At 38.0% G+C, this 19825-nt stretch overlaps 1 protein-coding gene and 1 long non-coding RNA gene across 4 annotated transcripts in view; one reads left to right on the top strand and one right to left on the bottom strand.

The window, feature by feature from the left end:
- The window catches only part of iqsec3a (IQ motif and Sec7 domain ArfGEF 3a), a 258589-nt gene that overhangs the window by 194069 nt on the left and 44695 nt on the right, over positions 1-19825 (bottom strand). For all 3 annotated transcript variants that reach the window (XM_051691264.1, XM_051691265.1, XM_051691266.1), the window contains exon 2: positions 2095-2172. In XM_051691264.1, coding sequence (XP_051547224.1) covers positions 2095-2172 — 78 coding nt within the window. The remainder of the gene's footprint in view (positions 1-2094; positions 2173-19825) is intronic.
- Positions 7559-10033, top strand: LOC127436851 (uncharacterized). Its single transcript, XR_007896467.1, has 3 exons — positions 7559-7619; positions 7890-8195; positions 8384-10033. It is a non-coding gene; the product is annotated as an uncharacterized LOC127436851 (long non-coding RNA).

The following is a 19825-nucleotide window of genomic DNA, read 5'->3' as shown; positions in this document are numbered from 1 at the left end:
ATATAAGTGTGAATTAAGTGTATTTATTCAGCATTTAAAATATCATTGATTTGCAGTTATAACAAAAATGGCTACTTTTATGCAATACCTGCCAAATTGTGAGCCATTTTACCTCACATGTTATAACTGCTTAATAGCACGTATGGAACATTAGTAAACCCTTCTGTTATAGTGAAATTAAAATCCCTGCTTTTAATCTCACTATAATAACCTTTTATTTATTTATTTGCTTTTATTTATTTGATTGTGACTAATCATGAATAAGGGCATTTATATTCTTGATTAATAAAAGTATGAATAAGTGTATTTATTAAGAATGTATAACATCGGGGGCCTGGGTAGCTCAGCGACTACCACGCCTGGAGTCGCAAGTTCGAATCCAGGGTGTGCTGAGTGACTCCAGCCAGGTCTCCTAAGCAACCAAATTGGTCCGGTTGCTAGGCAGGGTTGAGTCACATGGGGTCCTTGTGGTCGCGATTAGTGGTTCTCGCTCTCAATGGGGCACATGATGAGTTGTGCGTGGATCGCAGAGAGTAGCATGAGCCTCCACATGCTGTGAGTCTCCGCGGTGTCATGCACAATGAGCCACGTGATAAGATGCATGGATTGACTCAGAAGAGCAATTGAGACTTGTCCTCTGCCACCCGGATTGAGGCGAGTCACTACGCCACCACGAGGACCTACTAAGTAGTGGGAATTGGGCATTCCAAATAGGAAGAAAAGGGGATAAAAATAAAAACTTATTTTTAAAAACTTGTTACCCATTTGTAAATTTTTAATTAGTAAAATTATATATATATATATATATATATATATATATATATATATATATATATATATATATATATACACATATACATGCATATATGTTTTTTTTTTTTTTTTTTTTTTTGCTGCTTGTGAAATAAATCATGAATTAGGCCATGTATATGTTTTTATTAATATAAATATTAATAATTATTTTTTATTAATATAAATAAGTGTATTTATTAAGCATTTCAATCATGCAAGTTAAAATGTGCACTGTTTGGAATGTACTGCAGGAAAGTCCCCCTTTTTATTCATGTTGTTATAACTCCACATTCATGAATTTTAATACTTGTTTAAATGACTTATTAGTCATTAATGAACCCCTTTTAAACCCTAAACAAAGGTAACATTAATGTAAAGTGTTACCAGAATTTCTTTGTATTTTAATGACAGCATGCACTCAAACTGACACTGACTCCACAAGTTTGCACAAAAACCTGATGATTCATGTTATCCCAGTAGATTTGAGAATGTTATAAATAGCATCTTATGTGCTTCAGTGGAAGCAAGGAAATCTGACCTTTATTACAAAGAAGTTAACATGGTCAATGCTCCACATTTGCTTATTTTATTAGAGACTTAAAAAAACTGCAAAAATGTAATTTGTTTTTTTTTATGCTAAAAATTTCAATTAGATTTAGAATCCTAGATTTTCAATGTGGTCTCAGACATTTAGAGCCATTTGTAATTGATAATGGTTTTAATGTAAGAACCTGTTCGAAGGCTTGTAGATTGATCTTTAATGTGTAATTATAATTTAAATATTTCTGGATTCAAATTCATAATTATTATATTGCAGTAATAAAAAAGCCCTTTGTTGTTTCTTTGCCTCCATAAATGCACTTTACTTTACTAAAGCGCTGGCCAGAGATGTGGATCTCTAGTTGGATGATTTGTGTGATCATCATGTAGCAAGATACTCATCATAATACTCGAGTACACAAGGTTGCTAACAGAATAAGACATTACTCTTCCTCAGCTTGTTTTTAGCCTCTAGCTCACCCAGCTGAGGGGAACATATTTTAATCACAAACATGGCAGTGAAACATTGGTTAAGATTTTCTTTGTAATTTAGCCTGATTTATAAGAAAAGGATCAGTCATTCCTCTGTCAAAGTCACAGTTGAACAGTGTGCAGTAATGGGAGCTAAATTCAGGGAGAAATGTTTTGAAAAGACTCACAACCACTTCAAGACGGGTGTAACTAGGGCAGTTGCGTTGCATAGCACCATCGGAAACCAGAAAAAGCACAGTCTTAGCTGTGGCAACAGAAAATTTGGCCTACCTGGGTACACACGCCTGGGAGTCAGACTCTGGGGCGTCCGGGGCGGGACAGCAGAACTGATGCAGAACCGTCTGGTTCCTGTCAGAAATAAAGAAAGAGAGAAATTGTAACATTCTGAATTGATCAATATATCAGCAATATACAGTAGTCTAATAAAAACAGTGTAGCTTTGTCTTGTTTATATATGTTGGTGTTTCTTCAATTTTGGGCACTTTTAGCACTGTGGACTTATAGAATGTGAAATCTTGTGCAAAAAAAAAAAAAAAAATCACTTTCGCAATATAAATAAATATATATATATAAGACTTGTTGTCTTCTAACAGTGTTGCAGACAGTGTACGTATATGTGTCACAGGAAATGTATGTCATTTTTTTCATTATTTTCTTAAAGTCATGAAAATTCCCACCACAGTGTCATTTCCTGCACATCTCAAATTCTGTTGAATGGAATGCAATCCTGGAAATGAAGCTGATACGTTAGCACTCAAATGTACAATACTGATGTATTGACAGCATCTAAAACATAAGTAATTTTATGTAATAACAACTTTAGAGACCATACAAATGTTTTTGAATCCTTATTGAGTCCATGAATATTGAGTTCATGGAATTAATCAGCTGATTTTATTGAATTTATAATCAATGACTTTAATTAAATATTCAATGCCATTACATTTATTTAACACAGTTGACCTAATTGGCCTAATTTGTCATTATAACCATTATAATGTCAAATTAGGTGAACTGTGCTCATTCTGTTGTGTGAGTTTTGGTGCTATATTCAACTCATTTTATAAGATAATCACTTAAACGAATAAAATACATTTAAAATGCTAACATAAAAATTATGTAATCATTTAGACATTAATCATTAATTTAATTTTATATTGTTTGCTATGGGATGCAAAATGTTTTTTTTTTTTTTTTTTTTTTTATAACACATGAAACATAACCATAAAATACACACAAAAGCACTTTTTTTTTTTTTTTTTTTTTTTGTAGTTACATTTATCTGCCTGTTATGTAATAAAGAAATGGCTAGTTTTAGGTTCAGAGATTAGGGTGGAATTAGTTGCTAAAAAAATATATATATACAAGTTGGGCTAAAAGGTTTGCATACCCTGGCAGAAATTGTGAAATTTTGGCATTGATTTTGAAAATATTACTGATCATGCAAAAAAACTGTCTTTTATTTAAGGATAGTGATCGTATGAAGCCATTTATCATCATATAGTTGTTTGGCTCCTTTTTAAATCATAATTATAACAGAAATCACCCAAATGGCCCTGATCAAAAGTTTACATACCCTTGAATGTTTGGCCTTGTTACAGACACACAAGGTGACACACACAGGATTAAATGGCAATTAAAGGTTAATTTCCCACACCTGTGGCTTTTTCAATTGCAATTAGTGTCTGTGTATAAATAGTTAATGAGTTTGTTAGCTCTCACATGGATGCACTGAGCAGGCTAGATACTGAGCCATGGGGAGCAGAAAAGAACTATCAAAAGACCTGCGTAACAAGGTAATGGAACTTTATAAAGATGGAAAAGGATATAAAAAGATATCCAAAGCCTTGAAAATCCCACTCAGTACTGTTCAATCACTTATTAAGAAGTGGGAAATTCGGGGATCTCTTGATACCAAGCCAAGGTCAGGTAGACCAAGAAAGATTTCAGCCAGAACTGCCAGAAGAATTGTTCGGGATACAAAGAAAAACCCACAGGTAACCTCAGGAGAAATACAGGCTGCTCTGGAAAAAGACAGTGTGGTTGTTTCTTTTCTTTTCTGTTTATTTTTTCCCCCTTTTTTCTCCCCAATTTGGAATGCCCAATTCCCAATGCACTCTAAGTCCTCATGGTGGAGTAGTGACTCGTCACAATCCGGGTGGCGAAGGACAAATCTCAGTCACCTCCGCGTCTGAGACCGTCAATCCACACATATTATCAAGTGGCTTGTTGAGCGCGTTACCGCAGAGACATAGCGCATGTGGAGGCTTCACACCATCCACCGCAGCATCCATGCACAACTCACCACGCACCCCACCGAGAGCGAACCACATTATAGCGACCACAAGGAGGTTACCCTATGTGACTCTACCCTCCCTAGCAACCAGGCCAATTTGGTTGCTTAGGAGACCTGGCTGGAATCATACATACAGTATATGTTACATATATGGTACATTATTTAAATGGTACAAATATTAAAGGCACCAGGCCGGATCAATGCAGACTACACTTAGTATGCCAGTGGTATGCCAAATAGACAGGGATGTGTCCTAAAACAGCTTTTTGTAGACAGGGTAGCAGTGCAACTGCCTTCTCAGTGTCACAGGGGACTGTCCTGTTTTCTGCTGCACAATGGTGTGTTAAATGAGCCATCTATTTGTGACAAATCTCAGCACATAACATCCAGTGATCCCACACTGTATGTGAATGCCGCACATACAGTATTGTGGTGCGTACATCTGCAAGGCAATATAATAAGCCACATACACTGTAGATGAGAATTAAAAAGTTAAGTTTTGTAGTGTTATATAAACTGGAGAAACCCTCTTCTAAAGTTTTAGTGGCTGACCTGAATTATAAATAATGGTGCCATATCCTTACAAGTGAACATTTGCATTTTCCACTCAGGCTCAGCAGATTTTTTTTATTTTTTATTTATTTTTATTTTTTTCAGATGTTAAAATTTTCAGTGCTAAAATAAAAGGACAATGAAGGAAAACTGGCCATTTCAATTTAAATCCACCTCACGCCTCTCTTTCCTCAATAATATGAAACACAAAGTGCATGCCACTTCGATTGTGCATTGCTTTCATCTTCAGATATGGTGTGATGGTATGATGAGGGTGTCATCATAAATGAAAAGTCCATTGACACCATCTCATCTTATATCCTCCCCCTCTCCAGACCGGTACACCTCCTGTCTCTGAACAGATAAAAAGAAAATCTGGCACAGCATCAGAAAGTAGTATTACTCAAGATGACATATGGCTGAGTCAGTAAAAGTTATGTTATTTTAGCTCTGTGGACTGTTAGACAGATTATCTCTCTTCCTTTACTTCAACACTTTAACTCTTCTGAGCAATTTGTTGTGATTCATTTTGAATACAATGGCAACTTAAGGAGATCAGCAGAAGACCATCAGGATATGGCACATTCTAGATACTTGAATAAAATTTTAGCTCATTCTCACATGGAAAACTTTGCTACACACCACCAAAACAACACTCTGGAAACATTTTAACTTCCGTAATCTTTGGATGTTATCATGTGTTTGACTGACACAACATACAGAAGTAGCATTATTTCTGTGATGTACAAAGTTACTGCATATCTACAACATTCCTAATCAGTCACTCATGAGGTTTCTTTAAAGTAGGATTCTGCCTTAGAAGGCACTTGTTGTGTAGACAACAGACAGCAAGTCAGCTCACTAGGTTTTGGGAAAGAGATGGTATCTTTGTGGGCAATACAAGGTAGTGGGCATAAAAGGACAGTGGCTAATTAATTATGATTGTTAATGGTCCAATTAAATGTGTTTTCATTAATGGATATGACTTGACTCTGGATTTTATTAGGTCATGCACTGCACACACTAGGCCTCAAAAGGCAGTGGATTACTAGAGCAAAACTAACTGCTGTGTTGACACGGATAATGACTTTTCGAATGAAGGAAACATATCGACTCAATGGCCAGTGAATTGACAGCTGTGCAAATAAAACCGTAAGGCATGTATGAAAATCAATTACCTTAAAAACACAACTGGCTGTAAATTAACAATCCAAAAGACCTTAAAGTTTGTGGTGCTTGCTAAAGCCAAATATTTTATGCAGAAAATATGAAAGTCTAGTTCTGTTCTGTTTAAAGATATGCAGATCAAACTGATCAAATCGTAGTCTGATTTTGAATAAAATCGAATGTTTCAAAGGCATCTCATAGGAAACCCTAAGGCTTTTAGAAAGATGAAAGAATGTTTCTGACAGCAGGGGAAGAAATGTATCATTTTAAAATGCATAAACACAGCAGTAGTCCCAAGTTTGTGTAGTCGAAGACTTTTTTTAAAATTTTTTTGTTTATTTTTTATTTTTATCATGTTAAAGTTTAAAATGTGTTTTGGAGTAAAATGCAATTCTAACACACTTACCCTATGCCCAATGGCTATTTCTGCTATGGGGTGCATTTTATTGTTTTCTTCCCTTTGTATTCACAGTGAATAAATAAATGGCTTGTTTGATGGTAAGATGTCCATTAAATCAATGGTTTGATGGTTTGAGTGACTGTCTAACTATAAAGTGAAAAATTCAATTTTTCTTCTTTTTTTAGTTATGTTAGCTATCACAAAGGGTTGGCGGTATGACCAAAATGTCATATCACGGTATGAATAACTCTATATAATGATAATGGTATCACAAAATTATTTGTACTGGAAATCAACCCCAAAATATCTTAGATTACATAACCGTAATCCAAAATCTAGTCAAATGATTTATAAATGAATGCAACTTAATTTTTTATCTTTCTATTTGGACCTTAATGGACGCAAACTAAAAGTTAAGATTATTCATTACAAATAAAAAGTATGGCATCAGTGCAGATACGGCTTTACATCATAAAACAATTGTGTTAAAAACAAATTACTTAAAACAATAATTCATTAGAAAACTGGCTGGATGAGTGACATTTGAAACCGCCTTTAAATAACTGGCATCTGTGATGGCATATCAGTTATATTTAAGTTATATAGAGAAGTTAAGGCCAGAAACATACTTTACACAAGTACACGTATGCAGATGCGCACACTTGGCCAACAAATTGCCAGCGTGCGGTCAGGCTGAACATGCTTAACATGCGTTCTTGCGTAACAAACCTCAGTACTCAAGGGGGCGATAGAGTTACCTTCAAACATCTGTGCCATTAAACTGGATATGTTATGCTATAAAAATATTAATTTTAACTTACTTGCTCAGCAATATTCTCTTCGAACTGTTGCTCCATCCATGACAGTAGTTGACATGAAAGAGAAAACTCAAAGTAGAAGCGGACAGTTCACACTAATCTCACTATAGCGCCTCTAGTAGCAACACTGAGAACGCAACGCATACTTGTGTTGTGTTATAAATTGCAATCTGACACATTTTGAAACGCATCTATGCACAGAATCAAGCTTGAGTGGAATATGTTTAAACTACTGTACCTGCGCCAAAACTAAACTGCCATTTGCGACACAGTTTGTACAGAAGACTATAGTGCTCTGTTTGGTGGTGAATTTTTAAAAACCTCACCATGGATATACTGTGATATAAGCGGAATAGCAGAATCTTTACTGGTTGACACGTTTAAACCTCTGCACATGGTTGTAACATGGGTCAGCTGTAACACTTCCTTCTCCAATCAGGAACAAGTTACAAATCACCAGATTCACTTCACACATGCTCAGTTTAGTCCTTATTCCACATATGAGGAAGTAGAGCCCTGTGGCAGTCACAGCAGATTTTAGAGGGGAAAAATTAATTTTGAGGTAAGAAAGTAACTTTTTTTACTTCATTTATTTTTGTGATGGCAGTGCCTGCTTTGTAGTTAAACTCAAAGTTAAATTATGTTTATTTTGTGTCTGTGTAGATATTTTTCATGCAAGTTGTTAGTGCTAATGTTTTGGCTGTTAGCTGTAAGGTGAGCTAGTTCATGGCTACAAGACTCTGGGTTAGTTGTAACATCAATGAAATATGTTACAACCTACCCCAAGTAAATTTTTTGTTGTATTTATATGTTTTTTTTATTATTATTTCAGTATGCCTGGGTCTTGGAAGAGAAAGACAAACTGAGGGGTGTCTCTCAGCATTTTGAAGAGAGCATCAGATGATGTAAAAGAGCAGGGGATGTCTGTAAGATCTGTGGCAAAATTGTATGGCATTTGCCATGTAACCTTGTACAGATTCTGCAAAAAGAGGAAGATGTTAGAAGAGAAGGGATCAAGGGAACCTCCGAGTGTAGGCTACCACAGTGGAAAGAAGATCTTCACTGATGAACAAGAGAAAGATCTTACAGAATATCAGATGAGCCAGCTGATGCATTTTATGGACTGTGTCCATGTGAAGTAAGTAGGATAAAGAGTAGGATTAGGGATAAAATATGAGAAAGTTAGGAGAAAATTATCAATTTATTGTGGTGCCAGTGTAAAACTTACAGATGGATAGATGAGGGAAATATTAAAAATGAATGAATATTGAAAATATTGAAAATGTTATGTGATTAAAATGACATGGGATGAATCTTCAAATGCAGGAGCGTACTGGTTTTCAGCCTACATGAAAAGAAACACAACTCTGTCCATTAGGAGCCCCGAGGCCACAAGCCTGGCACGGGCCACCAGTTTTAATAAACACAATGTGGCAATGTTTTTCAGAAAACTTGACGAAATAATAAGGAGGCACAGCTTAACTGCCAACGACATTTGGAATGTCGATGAAACAGGCATTAAAACTGTGCAAACTCCGGTCAGTGTGATTGCAAAACGTGGCTCTAAACAGGTTGGGGCAATGACATCAGGAGAAAGGGGTCAACTGGTCAGTCTCGCATTTACAGTCAATGCCATTGGCAACACAATTCCTCCAATGTTTGTGTTCCCACGCCTTCGTACGCAGACCACTTTGTATGAGATGGGCCGATAGGAAGTACTGGATATGGAAATAAATCAGGATGGATGCAGTTGGAGGATTTTGAAATCTTTCTGAAGCACTTCGCAAACCACACCAAGGTCAGCCCTGAGAAAAAGTTGCTACTTCTCCTAGATAACCATTGCTCACACGTCAATTACAGCCATTGACTACTGCAAGAACAATGGAATTGTGATGCGAACATTCCCCCCTCATTGTAGTCATAAACTCCAACCCCTCAACAGGAGTGTATATGGCCCACTCAAGAAGATGGTGAACAGTGCAAGTGATTGCTGGATGAGAATGAATCCAGGAAAGACCATGACAATATATGATATACCAGGTCTTGTGAGGATAGCACTTCTTTCTTCAGCTACACTAAAGAATATTCAAGCTGGATTCCAGTGCAGTGGAATTTGGCCGTAAAATCCAGACATACAGTATTCGAGGAGAGTGTATACACCTTCACAAGTCACAGATCGTCTTGATCCAGCCGTCCACCAGGCCACTCCTCCAGCTACCCATCTGGCCACTCCTCCAGGTGGCCACTAGGCTATCGCCTCATCAAGCTGTGCTAAAAAAACAGTGAACTTTAGCCCAGGTGATGTGCGACCCTTACCAAAAGCTGTACCAAGGAAAATCCCAGTAACAGGAAGAAAGAGGAGACAGACAGCAATACTCACTGATACACCTGTCAAGATGGCTCTGGGAGAAGAGCAGAGAACAAGGTCTGACAAAGTGAAACGGAAAATAAGCTTGCCCAAGAAAGGCCTGGCCAACAAACAGGATAAATCGACTCGCACAAACCAACAATGCCCTAGGCTGTCTAAGAAAACACCGGGAAAGAACAAACAGAAATTGCATAACTTTGAGCCACCGGACACAGATTCCTCAGATGCTGAGGAGAATTTATGTATTGTGTGCATGGAACACAAAAACTCAAAGCCAAAAGAAGGTTGGGTTCAGTGTTTGACCTGTAATCTGTGGGCCCACGAAGCCTGCACTCCAGGAGTGCCATACATCTGTCACCACTGTGACTCTGATGGTGACTAACACCTTGTGCACACACACACGTTCAAGTTAAATTTTATTATGGCCAATTACTATGACTGACAGTAACAAACATGCTTACACACACACGCATGCACATTATTCAGTTTTATTATGATGATGCTAATGTATCACACGCACACACAAATAGTGTTCAATTGTTGAAGCTGGTGCACATTTGCTCATTTTATTCAGTTTTGTTACACACACACACCAAATATTTTGAAAAGTCAGTATTGAATAAAAAGCTTTCAAAATCCATTTTTTGTCAAAATCCTTATTTCATAATGTTACATCTCACCCCAGGGTATGTTACAACTAACCTGGACTATGGGGTGAATTGTAACATTTCAATCCTCTTGTTTGAAACTAAACCATGCATTTTCTGTTTGTGCTGCAAAGATAACAGCTACATCATTTAACAGCAGACACTTGTAACTAGTTTGTATTACATTTTTAACGCACTGGCTTAAAAGAACTCCAAGATACAGACAGAAATGTCAAAAATTTTACAACCATCCCCGGTCTCCCCTATATACCGTCATACCATTCAGCCCTAGCTATCACTGCTAAATACGAAGAGCAAGTGACAGGTAGCCGAGCTGAAGTGGAGCATTTTGTAACCAAAGATTAAATGGAAATTCACATACTAATTCAGTAGGGATTTCAAAAGTTTTGGTTGATTTACTCAAAAACACACATTGACACACACACACTTCCAAAAAAACTGTCTTAGACTGTGTTTAAACCTATTTCACAGAGGATTAGGCCTGGTGAGTGGGATTGATGTGTGTGTGTGTGTGTGTGTGTGTGTGTGTGTGTGTGTGTGTGTGTGTGTGTGTGTGTGTGTGTGTGTGTGATTTGTGTTGAATGTAGGGTCTAAATGTCTATTTAGCAATCCAGACTATGAGGATAAGTGGATATCACCCTTTTCCAGACACAGTCAATGACATGACTCAAATTTAGTCAAACTGAAATGAAATTATATTTATTCAAAGGTCATGGGTCTAATTTTAACATACATACTACTATTGCACTACCATGGGTTTTTGGACATGGCATCAAGGTTTTTTGGACATTTACCATGGTACATTGGAGTAAATACCATGGTCCATGAACTTCACTACCATGGTATGCTTCTACAGTAAGTATCATAGTATTAACATCTGATACCACCACAGGGGTTACACAATCAAGTGTTTTTAGCATTAGATCAAGTAGAAATAGTTCCTTAAGATAACAATTGCAGGTTTCTGATTTTTGCTTCACACTGCTGCATTTCATTTTGGAGAGTAGTGCTGAGAACACAGAGTATAAATGTCTCTTTGTGACTCTGAGGAGTGCATGCCATCTCCGGTGGTTTGCACAAGAGTGAAGATTCAAAAAAAGGCTAAACTCATGCAGTCATGTGCAGGGGTAGTGTTAACCAAAAATTCTCTGTCATTTACCAATTTTTTCAAACATTGACGGATAATTTTAATGGAAAAAAGAAAGAAAGAAAGAAGAAAAACATTTTAACCATCAGTTTTGACTTCACTGTCTCTTTCACACACTGTGTGTGTGTGCCATGTTTATTGCCTGGCATTAAGATGTGTATTAACAGGCACCACCACCATTAACACCTGGTAATATGCGTCTCTTTTGCATAAATCAGTCATTACGTCAGTGTGTTACTGCATGATTGGTGTGTTACTTTATTAGATTAAAGCACAAAAAAGTATAATAACAAAATGAAAGCACGAAAAAAGTGGTGCGCATCATTTCCGCCAATTACTTACATTTAATCAGACATTTAGAACAGAATTGTCAGTTATTTTAGAGGAGTACCTGCATTAGAGCTTCAGAGATGTGTGTGCTTCTTATCCGTGACACTTTATTGTGATATCAGGCATACTGAAAAAGTTCATTGAACTTGTGCATGTATGTACAGTATGCACATTTAAAACATTTCCGATCGGACATTAATTTCTTTTTTAAGCCTCACGTAACCGGCAAAGTTCTTGTTTTAGCATGGTTGATTGACAGGTAGAACTTTCACCCTAGAACTCCTTGGTTTCAGACTTGAGCTTGGGGAGGAAAAAAATATATAATTTAAGCCTATCCATTGTCATGTACTGTATATGCCATTATAATGGATGCTATGCCCCTGAAAGTAGCAGGCTACTTATAAAATTAATTGAAATTAAGTATGGCGGATAAAAATAGATCATGATGGAAATTTTCCAACTCAGTCCGTCAGAGCGACGGATGAAGATTTTTCTAGCTTAACCTCTGGTCATGTGCTAGACAAATTTTACTAACTGTAAAAAGGAAATAAAATACTTTTATTTTATGAATGAAAACATGATACATAAAGATAATATTTAATTAAAATACATATTTTAAATTATTTTGAAGCCATAGGGCAGGACTAGGCATTATACTATTTTGTAATAATTGAGGGTTCACGAATGTTCCAGGCTAGTTATAAAATGATGTATCGAATCCATCTCTGTTTTCAATCAGGTTTCCTAAACACCCCCTATCCTCTACTAGTCAGACAATCACATAATCCCTAAACTCATGCCATTGGCTGAGCTAATGTTGCTGTGTCAGTCTGAGCTTCATTTCCCAAAAGCATTGTAAGCCTAAGTAGATCATAGAAACCATTGGTGTCGATAGTCTCTACGATCAACTTAAGCTTTGATGCTTCTGGTAAATGCATCCCTGGTCAGGATGCTCAAACAAACAGAAAATTAACCTAGTATTAGTCACAGCATATTAAACTGGGATAGGAGAATGTATTTTAACTTTGAAACATCACACATATCATCTTTAAGATCAGAGCCTTGAAAGAAACAAAGTTTGCACAAGCAGGCACCACTCACATTTTCTTCAGAATAACTCTTTTCAATATAAACATCACTTTTGTCCTCTATGATGTGGTCATTCTTCTGTGAGCTCATGGCAGGCTTGATGACCTGCATTAGTATGCAGTCAGGCATTAGTATTCCAGATTAAACACAGAACGCAATATCTGATCTCCAATCAGAACATTCCGCCCCACCTTGCAAGGTTAAGCCCCTAATTCCTCATGAAACTAATGTATAAAGCTCCAGTAGGCCAACACAGTTATATCCGAGGCTTAATCTACCCCAGCTTCTGATCATAACTTAAAATATTAGGCTTGTGATTGATGCTTTTTTCCTCAATCGATAATCAGAAATTTTCCCAATGATTATCTATCTATATCTGCATTTTTGTCAGATATAAATAGGGCAACTCATTGCTACACTGAACCCCTAAATCTACTGCAAAAGCTTACCAGTAGTCGCCGGTAGCTCATGAGGTCCAGGAGTTGGTAGTAAGAGCGATGCCCTCTGCCTTCCCAAGCTGCGTATACACAATAGTCTTTGTCTCTTTATACATATTTCTCAACACAACACTAGTAAAGTTTAAGCGGCAGGATAACTTTTCCTCTAACATGTTTCAAAAAGGGACTCTCCACCAGTTTAAGCGGCTGTATATCTCCGACTATAACTTAACTACAAAATTTGTTAGCTTTTTGGCCTGTGGCAAATCAATCGAATCAAAGCTTTCGCAATTGTATGTAGGTTGTACCGGTTTACTGCCTTTTGCTGCACATCCCTGCCATTCACCATGATATCTGTTCATATGGGATATTTGATAATTTGTGTTCCCGGAATATAGCAATTCTGCCTTGCACTTTTTACACACTGTTATTTATCCAGGTATTGGCCAGCTCCATCAACTCATAATCCGAAATGACAACAAACTTCGAAACTTTTCCCCTTTCCACAAAACTATCCTATTTGTTTATCTGCCATAACATTACCCACAACGAAACACTAACCAAAACACCAGCTGTACAAATGTAAGGGTGACAGATAGTGAGAAATACAATAAGTGTTATACCACCCCCTTGTGGTCTCCCAAAGCTATTACACCAGACTACATTAAACAAAAGGCCAACTGACTGTGAATTGGAAAGCACACAAATTTGTCTTCTAATTTAAATGTTAATACATGATTCCTCAAAAAGTTATTGAGAAAATAATGTGCCAATCAATAATCGATGTATCGATATTTTATGACATTTCTATCAAATATTTATTAATCTCCAAAATGCATTTTTTAGCACGTTAAGCGAATAAACTATACTGACCCGTACATCAATTCTGTTATACTGTACCTACCATTGGAGCAATTAAAGCTTTAAGTACATGTTTTTGCAAGCCACATCAGCTGGGGGCAGTCAGCACGCCTCAACAAACCTCACAAGCAGCGCAGCCACAGAATGAGAGCCGGTCTCACAGGATGCTTGACTGCTGGATGAGGGACAACAGAATGCAGGGATCTCAAGACATTTTCAACTACTTTTAACTTGACACAGCATCCTAAAAACGTAGCATTTATGATGCTGAAAACCATGCTCCAAAAGGTCCATCTGACACATATGTACATAGACCGTAGATTAAAAATAGTGCGGATTGCAAGAACATGTCCTTTGAGGACAAGACAGATTGACAAACTCAATTGCAATATGGATTGTTGTCATCTGTAGGCTTAAGTTAAATTATATGGGAATAAAACAAACAATCTATTGACTTCTAACGCCACTTTGTAGTGTCTAATCAATGCTAGACTCATTTGCCACAATAATCTGAATTATTATGTTTATTATTATATAGTTTATATTAATCATTCTTTGAATTATTATGTATTATGTATATTAAGTATGGATTATCTTTATTTTGGAGCCTTTCTCAGCAAATATTGATATGTGATTATTTGCGCTTTATTTGATTAATTAATTGACATATTATGTAATTAATTACATTAAAACTTGTAATCAATTGACAGACTTAGTTCATACCAATTGTGAACCCCCAAACCATAATTTTCAAGAAGACCGGTGCTTACCTGAGTTTGGAAATGAGCCTTCACACCAACAAAACAAACTGAATTCTGACGTCAAACTGACTTAGGTTCGCACCAAAATCTCTATTGTGAAATTGTCCTTTAAGTACCATCTGCTGTATTGCAAACATTTAAAGCTAAATTTGTCCTGTTGAACAGAAAATGATGCATAAGGCATGTTACTCAGTCCATAAGGTGGATTATTTAGTAAAAATAGACGTAGCGTCTGGATAGTCCTTTGGGGATCAGCTTAAAAAAAAACTTAGCTCCATCTCTAAAATTCACAAACCGACACACATAAACGCAAACACAACCTTTAACTCATTCAGTATTAATGCACTAAGCCTCCTTGAAAGGTTTTTATCAGCAGCAAGGCTGGAATGCTCTCAGAAAGTTCTGCACTCTCCCCACAACACAAGCAAAACAGGACTGGGGCGAGAAAGCACCAAAAGTTTGGCCGTTTATACTTCAAGAATTCAGGACAGGGTATAAGTTGAAAAGTTTGTGCCTTTACACCTCCGTGCTTTTATTTTTGTGTTCTTAGCACAGTTTGGAAACCATTTACTCTCTAATCTGGAGCTTTAAACACTTCCTAGATGTTCCTGGATCTTTTGTTGTCCTTGAACAAGATTACTGTCAAACAAACACAAAACATACAGTCCTAACTCTATCCCTAAACCCAACTCCAATAATTACCTCTATATTTAGTGGGTATTATAAATTAAATTATATGTTGATAAAAAATTTTTTTGATAAAACCCCCAACCCCAGCAGTTATAACATCTTCCAGCAGGAGCTAACTGGACTATTCTAATAATCCAAACTTTGACCCTTGGTCTGAATCCTGTCCCTAACCTACACTAATCCCTACCCCTAAAATTAGAGGGGAATTATAGGTTTATAAGAATGTTGTTCAAGACTCAACCCCAGCCTTAAGCCTAACCCTGAAATCAAATTGTATTGCAATGCTGTTCCAGGACCAACAAGGATTTTGATAGAGGAACACATCAAAAGTTTTTGAAATCACGATCAGCTCTAAACACCACTTTGCGTTCACAAAAGACCTGAACACCTACACACACTGAGACCAACTACATGCAATATCGACGCAAGGCAAATTATGATGCTATGGCTCTGGATGTGTAGGCGTCCTACTGATGCCACTGGTTTACTCTTCTGTCAAGAATGCAGGGTGCACACAGCTCTTTAAATTTGTTGTCTCTATTTTAATTTTTTTCATGCTGACAGCATTAAGACTTCAGAATTTAGGGTGATTATGAGCATTCAACCTTTTCTGAAAAAAAAAAAAAAAGAAAACTGGCAAATGCACGCAGCTGTCATCTGAAAGAGGATGGGGTTATGCTGGGAACACAGATGATGTTTCTATGAAAAACAAATCTAATGTTAGTGGAATGGAGGAAAAGAATGTGGAAGGGGAAAGAGGTGAAACGAAATGGGTGAGCTAAGAAAAGTGAGGGACGGTATCAAATTATATTGACTGGAAGAGAGACATTCAGAGAAATTAAGGGGTGAAAACCCTCAATGGTTTGTCAGTGCAATAACCAGCATCTTATTTACTAACCCTGGCCCCAACCACTATTTCTAACCCTTACCTAACCCTAACCTACTCTAACCACTGAACACTCGCAATCCAGTTTAACCAGGCAATAGTCTCACTTAACAACCAGGGCATGGTCTCAAGTTTAGATTCTGAGTTGTTCTGAAAAAAGAAAAAAATTTGATGAACACTGTAGGTATTCGTATGTGTGTTCAGCGGAATCCAACATGACAGGCATTATGGCCGACCATTGAAAAATTGCTATCATTGTCCACTGTATGACCTAAGGAATCTAAAGAGACCAAGCTAGCCACTGGGACATATAGGGCAAAATATTTTTCATTTCTATATAATTTTGTTTTTATTTCTTTACCATTAGATTGTGCTTTCCCCAAACTGCTTTTGTATAAATTAGAGGGGAAAAAATGCATTTCTAAATGCAAAATGCATGTGAAACTTTGAACTGATGGTTGTACTAGACAGACTGAGATAGTGACTCAAACTTTATCATGATGTACATTGAGACCAGTGATGTAGTTTTGACTGAAGAGGTGGGCATCCTGTGAATTATCAAGAAAATTTAAAATATGGGACAATTTAGTCTTAGTTCACACTTTTTTTTCCTCAAATTTTTTTTTTTAGACTGACTGTATAAACTGAAATTCATATGGGGACAGATCTGATTTTTGTTTCTGTTCAGACTGTAGTCGCTTTTGCTAGCATGTCCACATTAATGGAGTTATAAACAAAGGTTCTGGAGGAGCCTACTAATCTGATCCTATTAATCAATTATGCAAAAACATATATAAGCAGAGCTCACCTCTCTCCCAGCACTCATTGCTTCTGGCAAGCAACCATGGCCAACCCAGACGAGCTTGAACTCTTCACCTTAGATGACGAGTTTTCTCTTGTGTCAAAAATTCCTCAGTGCTCCTCCGAGCCCCGACTCGCACCCCAAGATTCCATTATCCTGGCTTCCAACGAAAAGAATAGAGATTGTTCAACACGTGCACCCCCCAAACCGGTGTCGCAGAAGAAACTCCTCTCCTTCACCGGCTACCTCCACAGAACGACCTCACCATTCCGCCACGTCGGCAAATCCCGCTCTGTCTCCGGCAAATCCAGTTATCCCAGTGATCTCAAAATGGACCATCAACGGCTTACGTCATGCCCTTGCTGCTGAGTCTGTCCCCTTCCAATGCAGATAAAATAACTCTACAATCTTCTCGTCAGATCAAAAACAAACCCCGAAGGTTTACCAACCTTACCGGAAAGCCAAGAAGCCCCACCCCCAAAAGTCACGAGAACTACCTCCCGACGCTCAGCGTGCCGTCACATTCAGATTTCCAGCGCCTCTCAAAACCCTCTCACTCAAAATTCAGAAATGTCAGGTACCTCTCCGTTACCTCCAGCACAACAAACCTCAGTTCTCTTTCAGTCTAATACTGGGGTCCTCCCTTGCCTCCCTTGTGAATCATCTCGCTCCCTCGAATGCAGGGCATTCTCCGCATACTTAGCCTAGCTGAATTCTCCCTAGCCTTTGGAAGATATACAGATGTTATCTGCTCCACTTTCCCAAATAGACACAAGGAACTAAATGACTACCTAACTATAATTGCTGAACTCTCTCTTTCCTTTGGAGGAAGCCATTTCTATAACTACCACAAACTCTTCTCTGCCAAATATACAGCAAGAGTTGCCCACTGTAACCAATGTCCATTCTGGGGTGCCCTAAACATGGAACTCTACAATAGAATTTTTCTTGGCTGTCGCAATGTCTCTTGTGCCATCTGTAGGTCTTCGGATCACAAATCCTCCTCTTGCCCTCTAATCAACCCTCACATTCCAGAACCTGAATCAACTCCTGAAACCATCAAATCAACCTCATATGTCCCACAGCCAAGGATCTCAAAAATCTCCTCAAATTCAATAAAAACAATAGAATAATTACTTTCAATTCAGGAAGGCAAGTATGCAACAACTTCAATGAGTTTGGTTGCCCTAGACAATACTGTTGCTTTCTCCACATCTGTAATTACTGCGGCGGTGCCCACGCCCACCCTATTTGCACAGTGTACAAATCTTCTGCATGAAATAATAAAGATATAAAAAAGTACCTCTCCTCTCTTATATATCTCTCTTGGCAAAAGAACTAAAAAAATCACCCAAACAAAGATTTCACAAACTTTCTCCTTTCAGGTCTAAGCCAAGGCTTTGACCCAGGCCTAGAAAGCCAACCAGATACCAACATAATTTGCAATAATTTACAGTCAGCATTGGCAGAACCAGAGGTCGTAGACACTATCCTAAAAAAGGAACTAGATCAAGGTTTCATGATTGGCCCCTTTGTCTCTCGCCCCTTTAAACTCTTCTGCATTAGTCCCATCGGGATTGCTACAAGGAAATTCTCAGGAAAAAAGTGTATTATCATCGACCTTTCAGCACCCCATGAAAACCTCTACCCAAGGATCAACAGTCTAATCCCAATTGACGAGTACTCCCTTCAATATCATGATGTAGACCAAGCTATTAAATTGATTAAAATCGCTGGCCAAGGGGCCTGGCTCGCTAAAGTCAACATCACCTCTGCTTTTAAAGTTATGAGAATCCACCCCGGCTTCTGGCAACTTTTCGGGATTCGCTGGCGAGACGACTAACCTTCGGCTGCTAAATTAGCCCCCAAAATTTTTATACGCTCTCCGAAGCCCTCTGCTGGATCATGTCAAATAACTACGCAATTCCCCTCCATATCCATCTGCTCAATGACTTTCTGACTGTTTCTCCAAACAACTCCCCACCAGCAGCCCACCTCTCCACTGTTGTAAATGTGTTCTCAGAACTTGGAGTCCCCATCTCCGCCGAGAAAACATCAGGCCCTTCCACTACCATTGAATTCTTTGGAATCAATCTCGACACGATCAAATTCCAAGCCTCTCTCCCCAGGGAAAAAAAATCAATAGAATCATTATAATCATTTCCAGCCTCCTGGATTCTCCTCAATGCACTAAACGTGACTTGCTCTTCCTGCTCGGCCATCTCAAATTTGCTATGCGTATAGTGCCCCAAGGTCGCCCTTTCATCTCCCTTCTAGCTCTCATTTCTCAAACAATGGAATGAACTCTCCTTCTTCTATGAAGACCTCTTCTCCATCCCCAGCGACCTGCAGTTATTCACTGGTGCTTCCCCTAATGTAGGTTTTGGAGGGTACTTTCAAAACCACTGGTTCGCTTCCACCTGCCCTCTGGAATTATCTGGTCTTCCCCAATCAGATGTTTCCACCACCTTATTTGAACTATACCCTATTGTAGCAGCAGCTCATCTGTGGGGAAAGGAATGGAAATCTAAAAGCATACTTTTCCACTGTGACAATCAAGGAACAGTCCAATGTATCAATAAAGGCTGTTCACATTCCCTGAAAATCATGCCACTATTAAGATGTCTCATTTGGATCTCCACCTGCGACCAATTCATCATCAAAGCACAACACATCCCAGGTCGTAAAAATCTAATTGCTGACTGCCTCTCTCATTTTCTCTTCCAGAA

The sequence above is a fragment of the Myxocyprinus asiaticus genome, chromosome 47 (genome assembly GCF_019703515.2).
Source record: "Myxocyprinus asiaticus isolate MX2 ecotype Aquarium Trade chromosome 47, UBuf_Myxa_2, whole genome shotgun sequence".
Lineage (NCBI taxonomy): Eukaryota > Metazoa > Chordata > Actinopteri > Cypriniformes > Catostomidae > Myxocyprinus > Myxocyprinus asiaticus.
This window is presented reverse-complemented; position numbering and strand designations above follow the sequence as displayed.